The sequence below is a fragment of the Rhinolophus ferrumequinum genome, chromosome 16 (genome assembly GCF_004115265.2).
Source record: "Rhinolophus ferrumequinum isolate MPI-CBG mRhiFer1 chromosome 16, mRhiFer1_v1.p, whole genome shotgun sequence".
NCBI lineage: Eukaryota > Metazoa > Chordata > Mammalia > Chiroptera > Rhinolophidae > Rhinolophus > Rhinolophus ferrumequinum.
In genome coordinates this window covers 8,964,664-8,991,624 of record NC_046299.1, presented here as the reverse complement: position 1 = coordinate 8,991,624, position 26,961 = coordinate 8,964,664, and the positions used below count along the sequence as shown (strand labels likewise).

The 26,961-nt window shown below is 35.4% G+C and overlaps 1 protein-coding gene and 1 pseudogene across 1 annotated transcript in view; both read left to right on the top strand.

Moving 5' to 3' along the window:
- The first annotated feature begins 350 nt into the window (after window positions 1–350).
- The window catches only part of WDR11 (WD repeat domain 11), a 51,084-nt gene continuing 24,473 nt past the window's right edge, over window positions 351–26,961 (top strand). Inside the window, exons 1-13 of the mRNA XM_033130898.1 lie at window positions 351–493; window positions 1,411–1,522; window positions 6,476–6,629; window positions 7,596–7,769; window positions 9,186–9,372; window positions 11,469–11,634; window positions 12,054–12,168; window positions 13,034–13,229; window positions 13,500–13,603; window positions 16,213–16,389; window positions 18,948–19,032; window positions 24,554–24,660; window positions 26,713–26,788. Coding sequence (XP_032986789.1) covers window positions 408–493; window positions 1,411–1,522; window positions 6,476–6,629; window positions 7,596–7,769; window positions 9,186–9,372; window positions 11,469–11,634; window positions 12,054–12,168; window positions 13,034–13,229; window positions 13,500–13,603; window positions 16,213–16,389; window positions 18,948–19,032; window positions 24,554–24,660; window positions 26,713–26,788 — 1,739 coding nt within the window. The 5' untranslated portion in view covers window positions 351–407. The remainder of the gene's footprint in view (window positions 494–1,410; window positions 1,523–6,475; window positions 6,630–7,595; window positions 7,770–9,185; window positions 9,373–11,468; window positions 11,635–12,053; window positions 12,169–13,033; window positions 13,230–13,499; window positions 13,604–16,212; window positions 16,390–18,947; window positions 19,033–24,553; window positions 24,661–26,712; window positions 26,789–26,961) is intronic.
- Window positions 15,465–15,604, top strand: LOC117036482 (uncharacterized; annotated as a pseudogene).

The following is a 26,961-nucleotide window of genomic DNA, read 5'->3' as shown; positions in this document are numbered from 1 at the left end:
AACAGTGCCTGGCATTGGTAGTTGTCCTAAATTAATTAATCAAAGGCAGAAAGGCTAATTGGGACTTTTAGCTCTTGCTTTTCACGATTTCCAGCAGGGCACAGAGGCCAACGCAGTCTCAGTCTGAAGACAACAGAGATGATGTAGGTAGTAGCCCCACTTCTTCTAAGGCACAGCCCAGGGCAACGACAAAGCGGTAGAACCGCAAGGGCGGCGGGACCCTGATGGAGGCGGAACCGGGAGTGGCGGAATCTGGTCCGCGGAATCCAGGAACGGTGGAACCTTGGAGCCGGCGGAACCAAATGGCGGCGCCCACGGAGCCACCCGGAGTGTATTTAGAAAGGAAGTGCAGTGGCCGCCGCTTCCTGATTGCCCGTCGGCTCGGAGGGCCGGGCGTTTCCGCTGTGATGTTACCTTACTCGGTGAATTTCAAGGTGTCGGCTCGCACCCTCACCGGGGCGCTCAGCGCCCACAACAAGGCGGCGGTGGACTGGTGAGGGCGCCGTGCTTCGAGGCCGCCAGGCTCGGCCAGGAGATTGTGAGGGGAAGGGGAAAAACAAGAGGTTTCACCCCTGGATAGTTTGGCCTCGCCAAGACTGGGTGCCGCCCTCACATGATAGAGGTTTTCTTTTAAATGCTGGGATTTTTTGTTGTTGCTATTAAAGTGGTAAATACCCGGTGTGAGAACCTGCCCTGTGCAAATATGTTTGCCCTCTTGCTCCCATCTTTGTTTCTGTTTGCTCCTTTCCCCACACCTTCCGTAAACATTCCGTTTCCCCCGCCACCTCTCCTCCGATCTCCAGGCTTCTCACCGTGAAATCCCCCTGACCACCCTCCCTTCCCCATCCTGCCTTCTCTCTCTTATCCCTGTCCCTTACCTTTATTCATTCAACAGTGTGCTACCACCCTGTGCTATCCTTCCTTTCACTGCTATCTTTTCAGTGTAGAATAAGACTGCGGCTCTGAATATTAGTAATTCGGCTAATGTAAAGCAAAAGCCTGGAGCTGTGGTTGCTGGGAATGTTGGCAAGGGGGCTGAAACCTGTCCAGTGTTTATCTTACCGAGTTGGAAGGACCAGGACTCATCACGGATTATATGCAGCGTGAATCCACAATGAATCCACGCACTTTGTGGAAGCTCAGGTCTCAAAGTTGAATAAGACAAGGAGTATGCCCTCAAATAGATGACAGGAGTTACATTGTGTTTCCTCAACGCTCTAGACGCATAGCCCTTAGAAGTTTTTTATACAAAGGGAAAACGAATTTCAACAAGCATTTTTAAGTTTAGCTAAACCTTTCATTTAAACGGGATAATGTAACATACTGGCCTTCAGACTTAGGTAATGATTTTACGAATGGTAATCCATATTAGGTAAATTTATTGACATTTTCATGTTACTGTTTTGTTAGGGGCTGGCAAGGTTTAATTGCTTATGGATGTCATTCGCTTGTGGTAGTGATTGATTCCAGTACGGCCCAGACTCTTCAAGTTTTAGAAAAACATAAAGCTGATGTTGTCAAGGTAAGTCAAATTCCACTTTGACTCTATAATATATTGTGTGTGCTAAAGTGGTGTGACTAAAATTTCATTAAGTCGTATGTATAAATGTTGAATCGCTTTTAAATATAATAACCTATTTGGGGTGGCCTAGTATTTCCGTGCATATGGCTTATGTCAGTCCAGGATGAGCTATTAAATGCTAGTCCTTAGGTCAAAGCTGATGGAAAACACCACTTACTCATTCATTAGTTTTAGCACTTAGCATGTGCCAAGGACAGGGAAATGACAGCCCTCAAGCAATTCATTGTCTAGTGAGGAAGCATGAAAAGAAAACACACAAGTACAGTGTAATTAGCGAGACTTGCAGAATGTGCTGTGGCAAGACAAAGGGGCTGCACATTACCTAGTTGTAGGGATCTGGGGAGCATCACAGAAGTCTTTTCATTTTAGGGGCTGGTAAACTGTAGTTAGCCAAGTGAAAAAGTGGGGAGGAGCCCTGCAGGAAAGAGGAAGAATATACACAAAAGAAGTAGTGTGGATAAGGGTGGCTAAAAGACGGGATACGCATTTAGGGGTGATGAAAGAGGAGGCAGCCAGGGAAATGCACTGCCCTGAAAGTTGTACAGGTTATGAGAAAATTTTGGAGTTTTAAGTAGGCGATTGATAGCGTCATATTTGCATTTTAGAAAAATTCACTCTGACAGCAGTGGAGGATCTGTTGGAGACAGGCAAAGCAAGGCGGGTCATTTAGGAGAGTTGCAGTGATTCTGGCAGGAAACTCTAAGGGCCTACAGTAAAGCTGAGGCAAGAAGGGCTGTTATTTAGGAGCTGCCTGCGAGGTAAACTTGATAGCCTTTATAGTAGTCGATTTTAAGTGAAAGTCAGAATAGAATGACTCCAAAGTTTCTGTTTGAGTAACTGAATGACAGTATTACTACGATGAGCTGAGTTTGTGTGCAGTCAGTGATTTTATGTTTTCAACATGCAAAGTCCCACCCTCCTGGGGCAATTGAATTACAGTGATCTGAAGTTTTAGGAGCGAGTGGAAATAGAGACTTGGAGTCTTTCTGTTTTTCTTTTTGATAACAGCTTTGAGAGATTCATACCATAAAATTCACCCATTTTAAGCTTAGAATTCCAAGGTTTTTAGTATATTCGCAGAGTTGTACAGCCATCACCACAATCTCGTAACCCCAAAAAGAACCCTAACTCATTAGCAGTCACTGCCCCCCACGTCCCCCACTCCCGTCATCCCTAGCAACCACTAATCTCTGTCCTGGACATTTGTCTTTTCTGGATATTTCACATGAATGAAATCATGCAATATGTGGTCTTTCGTGCCTGACCCTCACCTAGCGTAATGTTTTCAACGTTCATCCATGTTGTATCCTGTGTCAGTACTTTGTTCATTTTTATTGCTGAATAATAATCCACTTGTGTGGATAAACCACATTTATTTATTGATGGACATTCGGGTATTTCCCACTTTTTAGGTATTGTGAATAATGCTATTATGAACATTTATGTACAATTTTTTTGTGTGACCCTGTGTTTTCATTTCTCTTGGGAATCTGCCTAGTAATAGAATTACTGACTCATGTAGTAGCTCTGTGTTTAACTTTTTGAGGAACTGCCAGACTGTTTTTCAAAGAGGCTGCACCTATCGGCAGTGTATGAAGGTTCCAATTTTCCAATCCTCACCAACATTCATTATTATCTTTTTGATTGTCACTATCCCGGTGGCTATAAAGTGGTTCTCATTGTGGTTTGGGTTTGCATTTTTCTGATGGCTAATGATGTTGAGCATCTTTTCATGTGCTTATTGGCCAGTCGTATATCTTCTCTGAGAAATGTCTTTTCAGTCCTTTGCCCATTTTAAAATTGCATTGTGTTTTTATTACTGAGTTGTAAGAGTTCTTTATATATTCTAGATACAAGTTCCTCATCAGATACACGGTTGGCACATATCTTCTCTCATTTTGTGAGTTGTCTTTCACTTTTTTGATAGTGTCCTATGAAACACAAGCTTTTAATTTTGATGTAGTCCAGTTTATCTGTGTTTTCTTTTGTTGCTGTATTCAAGAAATACAGCATTGTTGCTTTTCCCAAAGTCAAGAAGATTTACACCTTCGTTTTTTTTCTAAGAATTTTACGGTTTTAGCTCTTACATTTAGGTTCTTGATCCACTTTGAGGTAGTTTTTATATATAATGTGAACTGGGAAGAAGTAAAATTGATTTTTGTGTATCGACCTGTATCCTGTGATCTTGCTGAACTCATTAGATCTTGTAGTTTTGGGGGATTTTTTTACATATACAATAGTGTGACCTGCAGATGACAGTTTAGTTTTTTCATTGGTCATCTGTATGTCTTCTATCTTTTTTTTTTTGTAATATTGCATTGTCTAGGAACTCTACTACAGTGAATAAGAGTGATGACAGGATATTTTTGTCTTGTTCCTGAGCCGAGGAGGAAAGCACTCAGTCTTGTACTATTAAGTCTGCTGTTAGGTGTAAGTATAGGGGTTTTTTGAGAAAAATCTCTCTCTCTCTCTCTTTTTCTCTTTCCCCTGCTCCCTTCTGTCGTTTTGGAATTTCTAGAGTTTTCATTTGTGTAGATCCAAGTCTCAGTCTGATATTGTTATATGTTCCCTTTGCCTGAAAAAGTTCGCTTCAGTTCTTGAGGTATACATCTAATATTGGTTGATTCTCTCAGCTTTTGTTTGCCTGAGAATGTGTTTCACCAGTTTTTTTCCTTGTAGTACTTTAAAGATGACTACTCTGCTATCTTCCGGTTTGCATAATTTCTGATGAGAGAGTTTTATCTTTGTTTCTCTGTGTGCAGTGTATCTTTAGTCATTTGGCTGCCTTCAAGATTTTCTCTATATCTTTGGTTGTCAGCAGTTTGATTATGATGTGTTTACGTGATGTTTAAAAATACATATATATATACTGCTTGGGGTTTACATAAATGGAATTCAAGCACAACACGTACATACATACACGTGTATATATGTGTTTGTATATATGTATGTATACACACAGCAAATTCTTATTTACGGTAGTTTTATCCTGTAAAGTTGCTGCAAACACTGATTAGCAAATACTAAAACATTGTTTGCTCCTAGGGGAAATTCAGGGTTAGGTTCCTGTGAGGCTTTAGTCACAATATTTTTGTCTACTGATCAGTACATAACTTTGTCTTGTATGTGTTCACGTTAAAAAGCATTTTATTTAACATGTATTGGTGATTCATTAAAGTTGAATTCATAGCCAATTGCACTATAACTCATGCCTGAACAAAGCTTCTCTCTCATGTTTTTTCTATAAGGCGCATCAATCACAACTTCTTACACTTAGGAACACCAGACAGCACTTCCGCACTGTGCCCAGGGACCATTTAAATAGTAAAATCAACAAAAAGCACAAAAATACAAAGAACGTGCTAAACAGACCACAGAAAAGACACTTGTTTGCATTGTTAGAGCTGAGACATGAACGCCTTGTTGGGCCTTAGCTGGGAATGCACACGTGTGTTGGGTGACTCAAATTTTTGGCCATTCTGCACATGTCCATGAATGACTGCAAAAGCACTGCAAATCCTGATTTTGCAATAAAAATCACAAATAGATTTTAGTGAGGCAAATTCACAAATACAGAATCTGCAAATAATGAAATAATGAGGATCTACTTGCATATGTACACATTACATAAAATACATATACATATTCAAGCATATACACATACACATATACACACATTTCATTTTTAAAAATATTGCCTGAGGAAAAGATGTATTACAGTAGAACCTTAAGGCATATGGACATTGAAGCTTACAAAACCTTGTGTTTCCATCTTTTTCATGAATACTATAGGAATTGGTTAGCATACTTCCCTACCTCAGCATTATGTATAGTGTGTTTACGTATATATATGTGTATATACACACACACACACAGACACACACATTCTCCTGCATACATATGTTTATGTGTGTATATATTTAAAGATTCTGTGGTGTTTCAGTTCATTTATTAAACACATATTTGTTGGGCACCGCGTTAAGGTTGGGGATTACAGTATGGCCTGCGTGATCCTGCCCTGTGGAGCTTATTGTCCATGGGTTGGTGATAGATCGAAACAAAGTAAACAAAATAATTACAAATTGTTGTGTGGTAAATGCTTTAAAGAAAACAAGCAGGACACTGAGTTAGAGGAGAGGGGACATTGTGGCCAGGGAAGTGGCTGGGGAAGACCTTGGGTTAGGGTGAACGCTGTGTGTTTTATTTCTGACCTTTATCAGTATTTGATGCTCAGGATTAGTGTGATTTGCACTGGAATTCTTACAGTTTTTATTTTTAAAATTCTCTTCTTGTGATATTGTAGAGGTATGAAGCATCCTTTTTTTTTTTTAAAGAGAAAAAGCTTACCATTTTTTCCAATTTTATGAAAGAGGGACAGCCAGAGTTTTTTGTTTGCTTTTATTTTTTTTCCTGTTTTTCCATCTGCAAGATTTTTGTAGCTCTAAGTTGTCTCCTTTTAATTAGGAGAACAATACAGAAGAACATTCGCCTTGGCAATTTAGGATTTTAGGTGTTCTGTTATAATTAGATTTTATGATTGTAATATTTGATCGTTAGTATGTACCAATGATCATTACCATTTCATGATATGGTGTTTTGGAGTGTTTACCTGGATTTCCCAGAGTATTAAGGCTATCCATCATTTTCGATATTTTAAAGGCAGGAACGTAGTGGTATTTTCAAAAATATTTTAACTGCAACTTTTAAAAAGTACCATAAATAATAAAAAACGCCTGACTTTCAAGATGGAAACTGGTTTCCTGTTTATTCTTTTTAAATATTTTTGTGCTGTAAGTGTGGAATGTAGTGTGGGTACGGGTTGATGTTTTATGCAAGTTATGTTTAGTCATCCAGTGCAGGTATTTACTCGATTTGATTTCTTCTTGATACTAGGTTAAATGGGCCAGAGAAAATTATCACCATAACATTGGCTCACCATATGCCTTGCGCCTAGCTTCTGCTGATGTCAATGGAAAGATCATCGTTTGGGATGTAGCAGCAGGAGTAGCTCAGTGTGAGATCCAAGAACACACCAAACCTATTCAGGGTGAGGAAAGTGTGCACTGCTAAGTATTTATATTAATACACTTCATCTTAGAGTGGATTTTTATCCATTTATTTTCATCATTTCCTAGTTAACTCTTGATTGTGCTTAGTCTGTTCTACTGATCTGAATCTAGGTTTTTTTATCTTTATCAATACATTTCTGGGCATATTTGCTCCAATCCCAGCTGATTTGAGCTTTGGTAAAATGCGTTAATTTCGACATCAGCCTCAGTCAAGCATGATGAGAGACATTAAACTGCTATAAACAGTTTTGAAATCTTAAGCTACAGTATAACTACACTTAGCCGAGCTGCTGTTTTATATTAGCCCTCAGTGCTTACTTTCTATTACTGATTTTATTCTTTTATATAGATGATTTGTTTGCTTGTTTATGTTTGTTTATGTTATTGACTTAAAACCAAAACAGTATTCTTTACGCTCAAGGCTTTGACAGAGTGGCTGTTTTGACTGAGAGAATTTTTAAAATAACTGTTTAAAAAATATTTATTGAGTACTTGCTATGTACTAGGTACTGAACTAAATCTTTATGCTGTTTATTGTTGTGAAAAGACGTGACACTCTGCCAAGTCCCATTAAATAATTCCGCAAAAGCATTAGGAGAGTCTCATGTTAGTGATCGTGGCTAGGACAGTCTTTGACATAAAGTTTAAAGTAATGATTGCTGCGAATTGCCGTGTATTTTCTTTGAAGTCATATTTCAGATTACTTGAAAATTTTGACCTTGAGATTCTAAAGTACAGACATTTTTATGTAAAATTAGCTTCTCTGCAATCTTGACACATGTACACATATATGCAACCTTGGGGGAGAGGCGAAGGTGGAGTTAAGATTTTAAGGATTATGTAGAAAAAACAAAACAAAACAAAAGACTAAATATCAAGGACACGTTAGCCAAGTGTTTTGAAGTGGATGATTTCTAAATTTTGCCTCTATCTGGTCTTTACAGATGTTCAGTGGTTATGGAGTCAAGATGCTTCCCGAGATTTACTGCTGGCCATCCACCCACCAAATTACATTGTGCTCTGGAATGCAGACACCGGCACCAAACTGTGGAAGAAGAGCTATGCAGATAACATCCTTTCTTTTTCCTTTGACCCTTTTGATCCCTCACATTTAACTTGTGAGTAATAGTTTCTTGTGGAAAATGAGTTTGAGGTATTTAGATATAGTTAATGCTGTATACATAAGATACATACACACATCGTACATCTATAATGTTAAAACAACTGAGCAAAGTGGAGAAACACATCTCTAAGCCCCTAACACAATCCTAGTACAGATACCAAATCGTAACTCATAGCATTTGCAAGTATTTTGATAGTTAGAAATTTAAATCAGCAAGCTAGACCATCACTATGTGGAATTTGTAAATAGAATAACATTAGTCAGGAGGAGAAAATGGTGTGCTATTCTAATTCATACTTAATTAAATTTGTTTTTCTGTAACATTTAAAGAACCAAAGTTAATGGTTGCATTTAGTCTATGGCCAAATTCACTTTTCCTTTTTAAAGAATTGTTCTCTAATTCATGACATGCATCTTGAGTGTCATAAGCAGATGCATGTAAGGAACAGATGAAACCCAAGGGAATTTTTTTTTTTTTGCAGAGGTTGCTTTTTTGCCAATGTGCTTTTGATGTTTTACTGAGCTACTGAGCTAAAAATTAATTTGTTTTTAGACATGTTTTTGTGACTACGTTATTAAGAAAATATTTTGTATTCAATTATCCAACCGATATTTCTTGAGTAGTTACTGTATGTCAGACATGTTGTGGAACCTAGAATATATCAGTGAACCGAGACCAGGGTTCTTGCCTTCATTGAGTGTGTATTCTAGTGAGAGGGAGTCAGATCCTAAAATCTGAACATAGTTCTAAGTGGTATAAAGAAGTAAAATCGGGTAAAGGGAATGGAGGAGGCTGGGGGAATGGGATTGGGCAGGTTGTGGTAGGCAGTCGGCCACTCCACTTTTACTCTGGATATAAAGAGAAGAAGAACACTGTACATCCTAGGGGTTAATCTGATGCTCAAGAAAAAAAAGGAAATATATTTAGACGGGGTGGCTCATGGTGATCAGCAAAAATTTGTATCATCCAATCAGATGTTTGAATTCAGCTAAGTGCAATAGGAAAAGCCGCTTCTATATGGGTTTTCTTTTTTTCTTCTGTGAATTTTATATTTGGAAAAGTATTTGGATTTTGAAGTTATAGGATATAATGAGGAAAGGTTTCTAATGAAAGTCCATGCACTGAATTATTTGGAAGAACAAACATTTGTTCTCTCTGCCAGTAACCTTCTGGTATCCCTTCACTATAAAACATTAATTTAGAATGCTAAGCTCGGAGGCCTCTGAAGAAATGTAAAGGACCTCCTGTTTCACTTCTACTTGGAGAACATTCCTGTTATGTTATGACTGCGTAACACTGCCAGTTCTGTATTATTAAAATTATCATTACCTTGCTCTCAAAATTGTGTTGGAAAAAAACTATGCTAAACTTGATTAAACTTTAATCAGCCTTTTGCTTCTCTCCATGTAGTACTCACCAGTGAGGGCATTGTGTTCATCTCAGACTTCTCTCCATCCAAGCCTCCCTCAGGCCCTGGGAAAAAAGTTTACATATCCAGCCCACACTCCAGCCCAGCGCATAGCAAGCTGGCTGCAGCCACGGGGGCTAAGAAGGCTCTTAATAAAGTGAAAATCTTAATCACGCAGGAGAAACCCAGGTAAGTTAACAGTGTAACGCTAACCACAGCATTCGTCTGTTTATCATCTATTGGAAAAAAATCATTTTGAAGATGTGCTAAGATTGATTTTCTTCTTCATCTCACCCTTTCTCATTTCCACTTTTCAATTTCATAAGAGGAAAAATAGTCTTTTTGTCTCGTCTCCTAAAAGGAGATTCAGCATTTAATGTGGCTCCTTTGTTTCCACTAATTGGGCTAAACTCCCCCCACTGATTTTTCACAGATTAAAATTTTTTACTTCCAATTTTTAGTTTTGAAAATGTGAGATGAACATTCTAACGTTGTGGCTATTGAATACATTAAAAATTGAGGGACAAAAATCTGGATTTTCATTTTCAATACATTTTTCTGACTTAAATGCTGTGCAGTCTCTTTAGTCGTAAAATATGGGTGTTTTTCTTACGTATGTAAAGATGTTTCTCATACTGGTTAAGGGCCAGGATTCTAGGGGAAATTGTAGCTATGTGACTCAAAAAATTCTTTAATCTTGCTCAAATTTCACTCTCCCAATCTCTAAAATAGTGTTTTAAAGAATTCCGTACGGTTGCTATAAGAATTAATAGATACAATAACTGAAGTGCTTAACATAGTGGCTGATACTTGGTAAGCATTCATTTGGTAAATGCTGCTAGCTATTGTTCATATCAGAAAGCAACTGAATAAAATTTTATTTTAAGTAACTAATTTTATGCCTTACACATAGATTTATCTTTTTCCTAGAGCAATGGTTGTTCTTATAGTTTTATTACTTTGGCAGTTTTTTTGACATTCATTTTAAAAGAGCCTTTATTTTTAATATGCTAAGATTATTCTATCTAGACTTTGTGGGTAATTACGTGCAAATATGTGGTAAAATACAAATGGCTGTACATTCTGAATTTATATGTAAATATCATTTTTATATATTAAACCATAAGCCAGGTAAGTTCACTAATTTATTCTGCACTCTATACTGAAATAATTTTAAGATTGCGTCTTAAATATCTTAAGAGAACTTTCTATTCATTTTTCATTGATTCTGTCTCATAAATAAATAATTATTTTGTAGTCTGAATAGTTTTATAAGTTATGATTTATATGTTACATTTTTCTCAAATGAATCTACTCTCATCTTGAGTTTGGGGGAAGTGAATTATTAATTCCTTCAAATAGAACTGCTCTGGGTACTTTCACATACATTATTACATATAATATTACTGCAATCCTGGGTAGCAGTACTGTTCTCATTTTATAAATGAGGAAATTGAGTCCCACAGTGTTTTAAATATGTTACTCAATTCACCCAACCAGGAAATGACAGAGCCAGGATTTTAATGCAGTCCAAATCCTTCTTTCTAGTCCTCTAACTTTATTTTAAATTTCAAAACCTTTTAATAAAATCATTATGTTAAAAATGTACATAATTGTATCTCTGTTTCTATTGGAATATAGTTAATATAAAAAGGTAGTTAATTATATGCAATAATCACAAATTACTGAAATGATTTTTGAAACTCTTGAACAGTCTTTTACAGTCCTCATATAGTTTTACATATTTTATTTACAAAGAAGAAAATGCTGTGATGAGTGAATAAAATACCCTACTTTGTTTCCAAAAAGATTTGAGACAGCTTAAAAGTAAATGAAGCCAGAATAGAGGAAGTGACTTGCCCAGTCACTTGATCAGTGGCCCTAATTACCCTAAAAGGTTTTGTTTTAATCCTGAGTTTTGTTTACAGCAATCTGTTTAGTATTTTCATTGCAAAAGGAAATAAAGCTACTATGTTATGAATGTCAGTATAGCATTCTCACCATGTTATATCACAGACTCAATCTTACACTTTCAGTTTTTCAAAAAATTTACAAACATCTCTGTCCAGTCTATACATTATTGTCATAATTTGGATTTTGGCACGTAGTAGAAGTCTAAGTTTTAGATACCAGCTCCTGTTGGTCATTTCAAGAGAAAGTTGTACATTCTCATTGACAATTATTATGTGAAAGTACAACATTCAATTCCTTATTAGCTTTTTCTGATATGAATGAAGTCTTTGACTCATTTCTTGATGCCTAAAGTAAATGTTTACTTTTTTCAGTGCTGAATTCGTAACTCTCAATGATTGCCTTCAGTTGGCGTATCTGCCTTCCAAAAGGAATCACATGTTGTTACTCTATCCTCGAGAGATACTAATCCTTGACCTTGAGGTGAATCAAACAGTAGGTGTGGTTGCAATAGAACGAACAGGAGTTCCATTTCTTCAGGTATCTACAATTTATAAATTACATCCCCAAAAGTTGATTATGAATGTTATATAGAGAAAAACTATAATCTTGCAAAAGTCCTTCATTTGACTTTTTCTTTTCTATTGATTTAAAGATTAACAAAGTTATTTTACATTCCTTATTTTTCTACACTTTTGATTGGTTTGATTACCCTAGAAATTCTGACTGATCTGAAGATATTTACTGAACTATTTAAGTTACATGGATAAAGACACATTTTTTTTTATGATTATAAATGTATTTTTTTTTTTTAACTGTTTAAAGCTTTGGAGTATGTGCTATGTTTTTGTTTTTGTATTGTTTTTTTGCCCATATTCTCTAAATACAAGTTTGAGTTTCACAGTATATACTCTTTAATTTCTTATGTTTTAAAAAGTAAATAAATTATTTATCTAAAGGTAATACCCTGCTTTCAACGTGATGGTTTATTTTGCCTACATGAAAATGGCTGTATAACTTTGCGTGTCAGAAGATCTTATAACAGTATTTTCACCACTTCAAATGAGGAACTGGGTGAGTTTATATCCCACAATGATGTTAATTATGTTTTCTTCAGAATTGTTTTATAAAGCTTCATGTGGTAAATACCAGCCAAATGATAGAGTTAATGATAATCTTGGCCTTGAGAAAGTCGAATATGGTTATAATGGGGGCTTAAAAAGCAAAAGCCCAAGAAAAATCTCATGGAGTTATACTAGTACACCTACTATGTACAACCAAGAAAATAGTATTTTGTAATTCCTTGATTATTTCCACCAGCCAAGTAGATGTTATCTTTTGTGAATTTTTATTTAGCACAAGTCTAATTTGTATGTACATTTATTATTATACCCCCTTGACTTTTCTTCTGCTTTAGGAATTTCCACTGTAAAGTGACATAGGCTAATAAGTCTCTAGGTCACTCAGTTGTCAGTTTCATTCAGTCGTATCTTGGAGAATAAAAATAATGTTTTGTGAAATGAAGTACTGTGTAAAGGTGAAAGTGATTTTTTTACATTTTGTAAAGTTCAATTATTTTCAGGCTTATATATATAGACTACTGTAAATTATGGTCTATAATGCACTGTTCATTATTTAATCATCACTATTGATTATTTTTCAAAGCATTTTCTTTATTTAAAAAATATTGAAAAACAAGCTATCTTGATTATTATTGTTTTGGGTTTTAAACTTGGTGTAGATAGTCATTAAGGTAATTATCTTTATATTCTGAAGAAATTAGTAATAATTATAAAGAGGGAAGCCATTCTTGACAAACTTTGCACTAGTAAAGGAATGGTATCCTTTTTAGTTGAGGTTTTATTTAAATTAAAACAAGTATTAGTAATATCATTACAGTTGCTTTCTGATATTTACAAGAAAACAATACTATGTTAAGACCCAGATCCTGTCCAGGAGCTCACATATGACTTACGAAGCCAGTGTGATGCAATCAGGGTGACAAAAACTGTCCGTCCCTTCAGTACGGTGTGTTGTCCTGTCAATGAGAATGCCGCTGCCCTCATAGTGAGTGATGGAAGGGTCATGATATGGGAACTGAAGTCTGCAGTTTGTAATCGAAATTCACGGAACAGGTAAATCAATAGGATCATGTTTGTTTTCTGTTTCCTCTTTTTTAAAACTTACCAGAATCATATTAAAATAGCAGGGATTTTTTCTATTGAAAATAGTTTTAGAGTGATAATTAAGACTTTGGATTTTTAGGGAATTATGTAAACCTAGAGATATTTTACCTATGGGTAAGAAAAATAGAATGCGTGATCTGAAATTAGTCATTTGTTAGCTACTAACATGTGATGCAGGTTATAAATATGTAAAACCATCTGATTATTATGTCTTTGCAGTAGTTCTGGTGTGTCACCTTTATATTCACCAGTGTCTTTCTGTGGAATTCCTGTAGGAGTGCTACAGAATAAACTCCCAGACCTCTCCTTAGATAACATGATTGGTAAGCTTTTGTTTTGTTCTCTAGCTTTCATGTCTGGTATTCTTTTTGAAGGGCAAAATTAATAGTCACTGATTTGCAATGATAAAGTCAAAGTTAATACTTGAGAAAATTAAAATGTAGCGAGCACAGAGCCTTGTACTTGATGTGCAATAAACATTTATTGAAGGAGTAATAAAGTAACTGAGCAGTATTAGAAAAAAATTATTTTAACTTTTTGACATATGTTTTCTTGTTTACATATTGGGGATGCTTAATTTCAACAAATGTTTATTTGCAGATAAAATATAGTTTCCAAATTACTCATTTATTATAGGGCCAATATATATTAAAGGAAGAATGGGGATTTGTAATTTCAAATATTACACAACTAGAAATTATAAATATGCCAAGCAGTTTTGATGTCTAATTCTTTTAAAATTGTGGCTGTGGTTTATAAAGGATTTTCTGTGTCATTGTTTTTCCATAATGTTATTGAAAATTGGTATTTAGTAGGTTGTTTTGTTTAAATGTAGATAGGTGATATACTAGGAAGAGCGTTACCTTATTAATCTTAATCGGAGATGACATTTACTGGGTGCTTAATACTATGTTAAGTGCTGTTCTCAATGTTCTGCGTATTACCTCAAACAATCCTGCAAGGTAGGTAATATTATTATTTCCATTTTATGTACCTGGGATCTGAGACCCGGAGAGATTTTTAAAACTTGCTCAAAACCACACAACCAGTAAGTGGAAGAGCCAAAATGTAAACCCATTCACTGTGATCTGGAGCGTCCAGTCCTGGCTGCTCCAGGGTGGTCTTAGGCAAGACCTGACCTTTCCAGGCCTTGATTTTCTCATGGTTCCTGTAAGTTGTAAAATCCTTTTGCTCAATGATACTTTTATATTTAAAACTAATTATCTTAACCTTCCAGACTTAAATCCATATAAGGAAGTTTAGACACATATTTGTTTTGCAAAATGCATTTTACCGGTAACACAAAGTTAATTGACCTTGTCTGCATTTAATGTAAAATATTAAATTGAAAAGAATTGTAAGCACACCTGCACAGAACTAATCAGGATGAAATGTTATGCTGTTTAGATATCTAAGTGATACCACTTTTTAAGAGATAAAGGGATATATATTGTGTAATAGTTCTTGACAATGTAGTGTATTTAAAAGTATTGAGTAAAATAAAGTTTTGTTACTTGAAAACATTTTAATTAAAACTTTTAATTAAACTTTTAATTTGAAATTCACTGTGTACTTAATGATAATTGAAAGCAACTGAGTTAAATACAGACCCCTGATTTCTATTCACTGGGTAAAAGCGGCTGCTTATTAAGACCGAATCTGCCCTACCTGGGAGCTGCCTCTACGGAAGGTGCTTGAAGAAAAAGGTAGCCATTCTCAGGAGTGACCTCCAAGGTCCTGAGGGTCGATAAACATGGTACCTCCCTGTTGAACTTCCTGTTCCTTTACACCCCATCTTTTTTTTTTTTACCAAAGGTTGATAGCAATTGTATGGCTGGTCCGAAGGGTTCAATTTATTTGGATTAAATCGATGGCCATTTTTTTGTGTATGTCTTACGGGTTTTAAAATAACATCATTAAAACAATTTTATAGCCTGAAAAAGTTATACTTGGTCCCCTCACCCTCTCTGCGTAATTATTTACATTTTTTCCTTTCACAGTATATACGTGTATGTGTGTATACATATATACGCTCACATGTTCGTTAGTATGTATTTTTGACAACTTAATCTCAGTAATCAATAGTGGTTTATAGGAAATTACAGTTTATATCTAATACAGAATATTTATTAATATATATTTTATATTTATTTTGCATAGTGACATATCAAGTATTTAATTCTAATCGCTTCTCGGCCTTTTGGCTAAGATCAAGTGTAGTATTTGTTCTTATCAAGTATTTAATTCTAAAGCGTAAATTTTGTAATTTCATGGACACATTGAGATTTCTCATTAGAAATCTAAATGAGTTCTTTGAACCTGTTATTTGTGATTCCCAATCTTATGTGCACTTTGCAAAGTGTATCCACTGAAAGTTGCCCTTTAGAAAGGTGGTAAGACAGGAGTGTTGCTGCATCCCTCTCCCCAGAAGTTGCCCTCTCGGGTTCTAATACCAGGAACTTTGGCTGAAATAGTGTTTCTTAGAAGACAAAGGTCCCTGAATTCTGGATAGCAGTACTCTGGAGTAATCTGTCTTTTGAGCTGTCAGACAAGGCAGTTTAAATCCTATAGCTGCAGCCCCTAGAGTGCTTCCTTACACCTTCTAGACCTGAATATACAGAAGGTGCCAAAAAAATGTATACACATTTTAAGAAAGGAAAAAACTATTAAAATTACTCTGATGGTAACCACTTTGAGCACCTCTTGTAAATGCAGAAGTCTAACATGACTTGTATTCATCTTTTGTTATCAGTATATATTGAGTATTACAATTTTAATACAGTTTTTTCCTTTCTTAAAATGTGTATGCATTTTTTTTGGCACCCTCTGTATTCTTCAAGGCCTAAGAGTGTTTTCACTGAAAAGGTGTTTTAGATTTTTAAGATCAGCATACATTATAATTAATATATTGGTATTTCTGATTACAAATCAGGGCAGAGTGCAATTGCTGGGGAAGAACATCCCAAGGGCCCCCTTCTGCAGGAAGTGCACCTCAAATTCCTGCTAACAGGACTGCTGTCGGGACTGCCCTCCCCGCAGTTTACTCTCCGCATGTGTCCACCGCTGACCACTAAAAACATCAAGATGTATCAGCCACTGCTTGCTGTAGGTGAGTATGGGACCTGTTCTTTTTTTGAATTCTTCATGCATGTTTTACACTGTATAAGACATACAAGTTTGCTAGTTACTAGAAAATCCTTCTTTCTCTTAAAGAATAAAGAACAGGAGGCTAAGTGAAATCGTGTAAATACTCATCTTAAAATATTTTTCTTCTTTTTCCTTTCTGTCCTTTAAATCCACCCATCTTTTTATTTATTTATTTTTAATCACAATGACAATTCGTTCACCTGACACGGAGTGATAGAGTCGCAGACACTATGGGTACCTTTCTGAAATGTCAGGAGGATAGTCCTTCTGTGATGCTGCACTGGACTCCTGTCTTTTCTTGGACCACCCCAGGCTCTTTCTGTGCATGTCATTTTGTATTGGGTTTTTGGTAACTGATAAATGGTCATAGTTGATAGTTTAATAATAGTGTTTTTCATTTGCTAAGAATTGTATATTTAAAATTGTTTAAAGTCTCTATAAACTAAGATTTGCCTCTTGGGTTGAAATTGCATATTTTTATGTTGTAGATAGAAAAATTGGTCTGGGTTTCAACTTGCTGTCACATTAATTTCATAGTAATGTGAGTAACCTAATTTCTTTTATAGAAAGAAACCAAATTTTAATTTGCTATTAAGTATATAAGGTTAAAATGCATTTCTCTAAAATTTCAAAAAATAGTATATTTGTTTGAAATTATCAACATTTTTTTTTAAAGATGTTATTCATTGGCTTCTGGCTTTCGTCCCAGGTCTATAAACATATGATTTGTGATTTTTTTTTTTTCTAAAATGAAAACCTGACCACATTTATTTTGTTGCTAGTATATCTCAGCGTAATGGCTGACTTGTGAGTACTAAAGGCTCATTTGAATATTACTATTTGGCATATTCCTTTTTTCCCATTTTTTTCATTGCTATTTTCTGAAAGTCATTCGAATTTTAAAGTTCAATAGTCTGTGTTCAGATTTATATAAATGTAGATAAATGTTTAATTTTTGCTTTAGACGCTGCTGATTCATGTTAAACTTCTTATGGAAATTTTAATTAGGTTTTGTCAATGTACAATGTATGTACAATGTTAATATACCTATTTTGTTAGTTAGGATTTCGTCAATTTCTTGGAGAAAATTACTTCTTGGGGATAGCTAGATAATAGCTAATTCAGGATCTGAGATTTCTATTGTGGAATAAGCTGTATTGTACTGGTGTATAGTAAATATCAAGTCATTTATTGAATTTAGGACAATAATAAAGTAAAAGCAAAAAATATAAAATAGGTGCCTGAGCTTTTGCAGAGTTACTAGGGAAGAAAGCAGAGTTTGTTAAGCTGTCGAGTTACTTCTTGTGCTACCCCATAGTATTAGATCATAGGTTCAACATCATCAGAACTTGCAGAATGTAGAAATCATTTGATTATTATGAAGCTCTGTTAACTGAAAAGTTTTAGTAATTCTTTAGATATTTTCTCAGTACTAGAAGATATTGTGAAATAGATGATAAATGTAAACAAGTATAATACTGTGTTTTCTACAGTAGTTTCACAAAAAAATTCTGAAGCTCTGTTCAGCAAATAATCTAAAAATTGGAATTTGCCAACCATTTTTACTTCTAATATTATTATTATTATTATCATTACATTTATTATTTCTACATTCGGTTGCTTTGTATGAATTCATTAATCCTTTTAAGTTATGTGCAATGAGAAAGTGACTGTCCACCTAATTATACTGTTCACATTTCTTGCTTAACTTAGAAAAACATTTTAAGGACTGAAACATTACTTTCTCAAGTAATGGCCCTGTCCCTTCTAATTAAATTTTAGACACAGTACCAAGATCATAAAAAGCTTTAGGCAAAATAATAACTACAAACCATAATTACAGTAATAACAGAAATAGTAATAATCACATACTTCCTTTGTGGCAGGTACTGTACTGTTTCACATATGTCTTCTCATTTAATCTCCAGAAAATGGATTTTTTTTTTTTGTGAAAGGGATAAAAACACAGCTTTAGTGTGGGCCAGGAAGTTATAAGAGTCCAGGGCAGAGCCCGGGCTTTCACTCAGGCTCCTTTGACTGCAAAAATCCAGGTAACCATTGTACTTTACCATCTCTTTGTGATTTACTTAACGTGAGACAAAAATAGAAACGAATCTTTGTGAAGAAAAATAAAAAAGTCTGTTTAAGAGTTAGGTTGCCTTTTTGAGAACCGAACTATAATAAACTATAATAAACGTTCCAAAGTTCAAAAAGTGAAAACGGCCATGTATAATAAAGCTTAGGAAGGTGCTTCTTCAAATTCTATGTGTATTGAGTTAGATTTTGAAGTCTTTCTGTGGGAGTCTATCACTTGATTTAGGTAAGATTTCAGGACACAAGAGAGTAGGCCCATCTTTGATAAGTGGAAAGGCAGAGAAATTCAGTCTTTTTTAACACATACCTTTGGTCCCTTTTATAAAAGATCAATGTTGTAGAATGATTAAAATCTCGAGACAAGACTTGTTGGGAAGATCTGGAACTCCCCTAGGTAACTACTCATCTGTTACGTCATTTTGGTAGGTACAGGAAACGGTTCTATCCTGGTGTACCACCTCACCAGCGGGCTGCTGCACAAGGAGTTAAGCATCCACTCGTGTGAAGTCAGGTGAGTGACATCACGAACATACAGAATGCCAGGAGAAAGTTCTTACAGGCTTTTCTGCATTGAATACTCTTCAGTGGTGATTATTTGACTGATAACTTTGGATAATAAATATTCATGTCCAACTAATGGCTATGCTAATCAAGGATGAGCACTAACTGTTTGCTTTTTGTAAAGGACATTATGCAGTGGAGAATTTTTTTCTCACTTTCATTGCTGCATCTTATTTCTTTCTCCTAAGGTCCAAGCTATTTTCTTACTGGAAATCACTGGGTTTCCTTGTTCGGGTTTATTTAGTTTGTTTTTCATTTCTATCAAGATCCCTCTGTAGGACTGCTCATGAAAAATTTGAATAAAGTCGTGTTAATTATTAATTTCCTTTATTTCTTTGTTGAAGCACCATCGGGAAAGAACCAAAACTATATGACAGTATTTTTTCATTTTCAGAGGTGATCTGTTTTATGAGTACTGTGTTTGCCGAGATTTGTGCGGGAGAGCTAATGAAAATGATACTAAAAATAAAAATGCCTCTTGGTTTCTATTTTAAAAGTACATGCCTGTCTGCTCCATGGCGTTATTCTGCTCATCGTATGGCTGTTTTCCTTTTTTGCCCTAGCAAAAATGGATGGATGGATGGTGATGGATTGTGAAGCTACTCCTGTATAATATAAAATTATTAAATTGCTAGTAACTTTTGATGATCCTTTAACAAAAGTATAAGTAGGGCCATTTTCTGTACTCTGTGCATCGTGTAAGTATAGGTCTCAGGTATACATTAAAATTCTTAGTGAACCTTAAAGAACACATTATTCTGAGGAAATGCATTTTCTGAACGGGGGAGGGTTAACCTTTTAAATGCCACAAGTGCTCATTGTTTTGGAAGTTTCTGAGAAGCTTGCATTGCCTTATTCTGTCAGGTGCATTGTTTTGCTGTGCAGCCTGGGTGACTGTTTAGGCCACCTTATGTTGTGCTCCTTCAGTATCTCCCTAAATACATTTAAATGGAGTAGTCTTGGTTTCAAAAGGGTTAGGTTTTCGGGGTACAGGGACATGGGTCTCTGTCTGAACCCTTTCAAGCTGCTCATCGTCTTTCTCTTCTTCCAGCAGTCCCTGATAACCACTGCTGACATCTTCTCTCTTCCATTCTTTCTTGTCTACATTTCTTCTCTTGCCATTTCCTTTCACTGTTGCCTTTTGTGTGTAGTATTTCCTTTTATAGCTAACACCAACCAATCAGAACTCTCCATTAAATCAGTACTTATTCTAAGGTTTACATTAAATATTAATACTTTGCATGCATCATTTCCTTGAATTTCCACTACAGTTCTATGCAGTAGGCACTATTATTATCCCAGTTTATAGAAGAAGAAACCGAGTATTATAATCTGTGAAAAGTTAGGTGGAATTCAGTCTAGGCCTTTTAGGCTTAGGAACTGATCTCTTACGGTATATGTGCTAGATCTCCAGCTAAACAATACACAAAGGTTAGTAGGAAGTACTTCGACAATAAGAGAAAATTTTAACTAAAACAGGATTCATGTTAAGAATTTGGTACATGCTTCTGGAAAATCAAGCACATTTTCATTTTTTTTTTCTGAACCGTGAAATCTTTAATAAAGACACAATAGCTAGTTTATCAGCAAGCTATTCAATTTTTTAAGTAAGATTTGTTATCCTGGCTCAGTTAGGTCATAGATGTCACTAAATACTTGACTTACATGTGCTATAATAATATTTGTTACTGAGTAACACTGAAAGTATAAAGCGTTACTTGGGATACGAAATAACTCTAAAGGATATGCTACTCAGGCAGGTGCTGTGAATGATCACACAGATCTGCACCAGTGTTTCACACGAATTTTCCCTCTTAATTGCCATTTTGAAGATAATTCACCTTTTATATCCAGAGCCGGTACCCCAGAAGATGCTAAAATCCTGCTGTTTTTGTATTTCAATTAGTGCACTTACAGTATTATAATTAAAGCCATTATGGAAATTTCACAGAGGTGTTTTAAAAACTGCTAAACTATTTAGCAACAAACCCCAATGCATTCTAGGTATTCACATGCAAATTACAGGCCGACTTTTAGAAAGTTGTTTTTCTACCTTGTACTAAGTGTGTTTTTTAAAACTACTTAATCTTAAATACTTGAATCTTATGCACACATGTGGTCAGGGACTGCCTAACTGCAGATAGTTGCATCTGTGTGGTTTTTTTAAAACCATGATGTTTTAACTAGTTATGCTTTACAAGTAAGTATAGAGCATCTTCTGTATGCCTGCAAACAGACATCTTTGAGGCTTATCATCTGTTGGAAGATACCTAGATGTAAATGGAGTGGAGTGGTACATGTAGGTTTTCTTAGATTATTAGATTTCTTAGATTATTAGTCTGTGTCTTTGTTCGGTGGGCTAAATTTATGATAATATTGCCCAGTACTATTTTCAATATCAAAAAGCATTAGAACAGTAGTTTATATGGATATCAGAACATTGACTCAGTATTGCTTTGAGTAAATTGAGTGATTTCTGGAAAGTAAAATGATCTGTTTTGTCTGTGAGTTTGCAGAAGTTAGTTTTACATAATCGTAGAACTTCAAGGCCTATCAGGAAGTGTGTGCTCCCCCAGCCACCAGCGTTGAGAAGTAGCCTCTGAGTATCCCCAGTGGAGATCACCAGGCCCATCTTGGGAAGCTGTAGGAGTCAGAACCCCAGTACCCACTGATAAGGGTGCTGTTGTTCACTGGTAGGAGTCCTATAAAACAAACCTAGATAAGTCAGAAAATGAGCTGCTCTTCTTACAGTTTTTTTATAGAGCTCAGTGTGTTGTTTAGACCTAAATAATAGTTTTCTAATCCTGAGAGCACTGTGGTGTTTTGCTGTGTTTGACAAGAGAGTTTGTTTTCATTCTTTGCTTCTGAGAAATAATCCCCTCCTTATCTAATCTACTTGTAAGTCCAATTTGATTTTGATTTTCTTCAGTTGATCAGTAGGCATCGGATGTACAAGCCGCTGCTGCAGTCTGCTCAGAGGCAACATAACACGCTCCTGGTGGTGGATGACAAATAAGCAGTCGCCCCATGTTCTGTGACATCCTGAACATGGGGACATGTTATAAACACTTCCTGAATGTGTATGGCGCTAATAAACACAAGGAAGAGAACATCACTTATTTAACCTAACAGTTTGCTGAGTGCCTATCATGTGCCTGGTGAGGCATGGCGTGTACCTCCCCTCAGAGCGAGTACAACATAGTCGCACTGTGCAGTGTCTCAGCCAGTCCCACTGTCCCCTCCGCTGGTCAGGCTTTCAGGCAAAGCCCATTGCCCTTTGGGATTCAGCTTTAATGGTCTTCCAGGAAGACCATTAAAGGAAGACCAGGAAGCCTTGCCTGGCCCCTGAGGCCAGATTTCGTGTGACTCTTACCAGCTCCTGTCGGACTTTGCACCACTCTCTTGTAATCGGTTATACAGAGTGCATTTGTATAATGTTTCTTTTCTGCTAGATTGTAAGCCCCAGAAGGACAGCGGTTATACCTGTCTCGTTCACAGCTGTATCCCCAGGGCCTAGTATAGTCACTAGCAAATGTATTTTTAAAAATAAGGACTGAAGAATGGGAGGACTGGATTTCTTAGTGTCCAGAGATAGTGGCATTATTGCACTGGAGCATAAGTGGTTCACATTGCCAGCAGCGAGACTTGGAGAGTGTGTCTTAAGGTTTCTTAAGGTCTGATTGAAGCCATCAGTTATAAAGAGAGCAGAAAAAGTCCAAATGATTCTTCTCTCCTTTTATTCACACTGAGTAGAAAACTTAATACTGTTAGGTATCGGGAAAAAAGAGAAACAAGAGACAAAGGGACTTTTCCATTGAATAATGAACCCAATTATATTGTATTCACTATAGGTGTGGTTTTAGCGTAGTAAACGGGGAGGCCTCACATTAGATTTTGACGTAAGAGTAATAATGATGATGATGACGAGTGCTAACGCATACAGTGCTTGTTCTGTGTCAGGCCTTCATGCACTCGCTGTTACGATCCTTACTGAATGGATGAGGAAACAGATGTAAGGAACCAGCTGGAGCTCGGACTTGCACTTAAATAGAGCTTGAAGAAGGAAGAAAGAGGTCGTTCTAGGCTTGGAAAGTCTCAAGAATACTCCGTTTTAAGCTGCCTGATTTGAGTGTTTCAATACAGTTTTACATTTAAAGAAGTTATAATCCTTGGTTACTACAGCAATTCATGCTGTTGCAAATATTTTCAATTCACTTGGGATTATCTTTGTCCCTCTGAGAAAAGACAAGTAAGTGGATGGAGACACAGGGTCAGTGAGGAAAGTTACTGTAGTGAAACTAGCAGACAAGATTCATATGATTGAGAGTTAAGTTTGGTCAGATAGGATGAGGCACATGGCTGGATGGCCTTGGAAGTCACATAGAGAAGTTTGGATGTGATGCACGAAGCCGTTGTACCTTCTTGGGCAAACGAGAGATATGTTCAATATTTGACACTAAGTCTAATAATAGCATTCAAATTGCAGTAGACGTGGATGAACTAGACAGGGGTCGGCAAACATTTTCTCTAAAGGACCAGATAGTAAAATTTTAGACTTTGCAGGCTATAAAATTTCTGTCACAACTACTCAACTCTGCCATTGTATCATGAAAGCAGTCAGAGACAATATGTTAGCTGTGTTTGTCCCATAAATGCTGATGAGCAATCACGTATGGAACAGAGGTTTAGATATCCCTCCCAGACAGCCTCTATCACCTTGTAAGTAACAGGGTAGTATAGTAGTAGTGTTTTTGACTTCTTCTTACGACTCTGATGGTTCACTTGTCCTGTGTCTCCCCTCTTTTGCATTCTCTACAAGCCATGATGGTGAACAGTCTCCAGTTAGATTAGTGGGGACAAACATCACTTCTGATCGGTCCCACACAAAGGAACTCCCAGGGCGTTAGGATAGGCGGCTGTCTTGTCAGCATGTCTTTTTCTTTGAGATTTTTCTTTTGTGCTTTTCTCTAATTGATACACGATTTGGAACTTGCAACCACTTCCAAATCTCACAGCTCAGTTTGTATTGTTTATTTCAGGGAATTTCTGCTCCTAACCAAGAATTGTGATAAAATTCCTAAGTATTCTCAACTTGAAGCAGTCTGCTTAAGATATTTCTATTAATATATCACTTTTTTTTAAGCAATGGAATTCTCAGAAACTACTGTGATGTGATTCTCGTTTGCCACATTTTAACAGTTATTTTAATTCTGCTGTTAATACCCATAACTAAACAATCTTGTCATTACATTTGGAAATAAACTTTTAATGATAAATAATTTCATATATGTTGGAAATATTATACATGATAATGTAATCTCAAATAAAGTCATATTAATATTTCTTGTATAATAAAATTTAGTCCTTAGGTAAAATATTTTTTTTTTAAAAAAGGAAAACCTTATTTTTCAAATAAATTTTTTAAAGCAAAGCAGGTATTAGATTAATATTTATTTAATTTCTTATCATAGGGGTATTGAATGGACGAGTTTGACTGGTTTTCTTTCTTTTGCTACCTCAACACCAAACAATATGGGATTAGTGAGAAATGAACTTCAGCTGGTTGATCTTCCAACAGGTTGGTATATTTAGACTCAGACAAGATTCAAAATGGTTTGTCATATTGTTCAAAAATGTTGTCATATATAAACATGTTTAGAGTACTTTCTTTCACCTTGGAGTTTTTCCTTGTATTCTGTTTGTATATTTATTTTTTGTTGTTCTGTAATAATTGCCCTAGAAAAGACTCATCATTGTTTGTATGCAAATTGTGTTATGGTAAAATGGAGTACCATTAGCTTGAGCAGACAGATTCATAAGTAAATATGATATCAGTTCTTCTTTTAAGTACATTGTTATATATAACCAAAAGTACAGTTTTAAAATAAATCTTTGTAGTTAGATTTATTAGAATGTATTTCAAGACTTTGGACTTTATAGGAAACCCTTAAAAAACTTACAGGTAAGGATTGTTTTTAAATGCTCAAATTTAAAACTTTTGAAAGTCTCTGGCTGAGTGAATAGGGAAACTTAATTTGGGAGTTTAAAGACTTTGCAATAGGAAACATTTCAGTAAAGTAACTTGTTCAGAATTGTTAAAAACCTACAACCCAATGAGTTTTAAAATGAAAAACTTGAAAATAGAATAAGGTGAGGATTTGAAATTATTTTATAGCACATGCTGTGATTTCAAATAATTTGTTTTTTACAAAATTGTGATTTCTTTAAAATGGTGTACCAGTATGAATATATGTTCTAATTACACACACTTATTACACATTACATACAAGATATTACAATCTTATTGGTAAAAAGCAATTTAACCAATAAGATTGTAATATCTTGTATGTAATGTGTAATAAGTCAAGAGTGTGATTGCTTCCTTATAGTCTCAATATATATTTCTAAGATATAGGTGAGAACAGCTAACATACTTTCAGAGTATGTTACTGAACCTCTAGGAATTAGCCCTGCCTTTAGACCAGTGTTGGCTCTAGTTTCATTGGAAGTTACCTACCCAGCAATCTCTACCCTCAGATCCCTGATTTGCCAACAAACACACTGGTCTCTCTAGTTGCCTGGTAACCCAGGGATGAAATGGTATTCCCTAGTGTCATTCACTAAAAAAAAAAAAAATCCCTGTTTAGTTTTTTCAATCAGGTCAAGTTCAGAGTTTTTAGATAACTTAAAATCTGTCTTTTACAAATTTCTTTTTGAGGAACAAATTTCTAAGTAATAGTTATTGTCTTTTTTAAGTGGGACATTTGAGTTCATAGATTATATACTTTTATAGCCTTGTCTTCTGAGGGCAGCAGAGTAGTGGAGTCAGGAAAGGTTGTGGAGTAATAATATAATTGTGATAATATATAATATAATAATTATAATAATCAAATAATAATGGTGAGATTCCATTCGATAGCACTGAAGAGCAGGGAGGCTTATAGGCTTTCAGTTATCTTTAAATGGAGTGTGTTCTCTCTTTGGTTTAATGAAAATTAAAATCTAGGAAAAGATCTTAAAATATTTGTTCAAACATAAGGTAGAATTTTGCATTTTTTTAATTACAGAAAAATCATTTAGTTTCTTTGGCAGCTAACTAATTCTTAACAGTCCCCAATTTTAGTTTATAGAGACCTTTTGATTAGAACATGTCAAATATTTTAATTGGGTATTTTGCACATGGTACAGGAAATCTTAAATATCGGTTGAAGAGTGTTTTCCCCACTAGTTAGTATTCGTAAGTATGGGAAATGTTTACATTACTTTAAATATACCAGTAGTTTTTACAATAGACAATTTCCCTCCTGTAAATGGATTCAAACTTTAGAAATTGTTATTTCTAAATTTCTAAAATTAAATTATTTGAAAGAAACCACAGAAGGAATTCAAGAAACTTTGTAACAAGTGAAAATATTTTTTTTTTATAAAATGGATATATATTATTCATCTTTAACTTGTAATACTTTTGAGAATACTTTGAATTTAGATTATTAGAAACAGCTTAGAAGCAAATGGAAGAATGAATGGCAGAATAGAGGGTAGCACTGATCAAATTACATTGGTATAATTGCTCGTTTCTTACATGTTTTATGTGCTGTTTTCACATTTTATTTAATATTTGCAATTAAAGGTAGGAGCATTGCTTTTCGAGGTGAACGAGGCAATGATGAATCGCCCATTGAAATGATTAAAGTATCTCATTTGAAGTAAGTGTCGATTTAAAAAAATCCATGTTGTTATCACAATGGAATCTTAAGGATTTTTTTTTTATCTTTAAGAAATTGAAAATGCGCTAGAATGCATATAGAGTTTCTTAGTGATAGCAAATGGTGATATGTAGCCATATCAAAGAAAATGTTTTGATCACAAAATTAAGTTG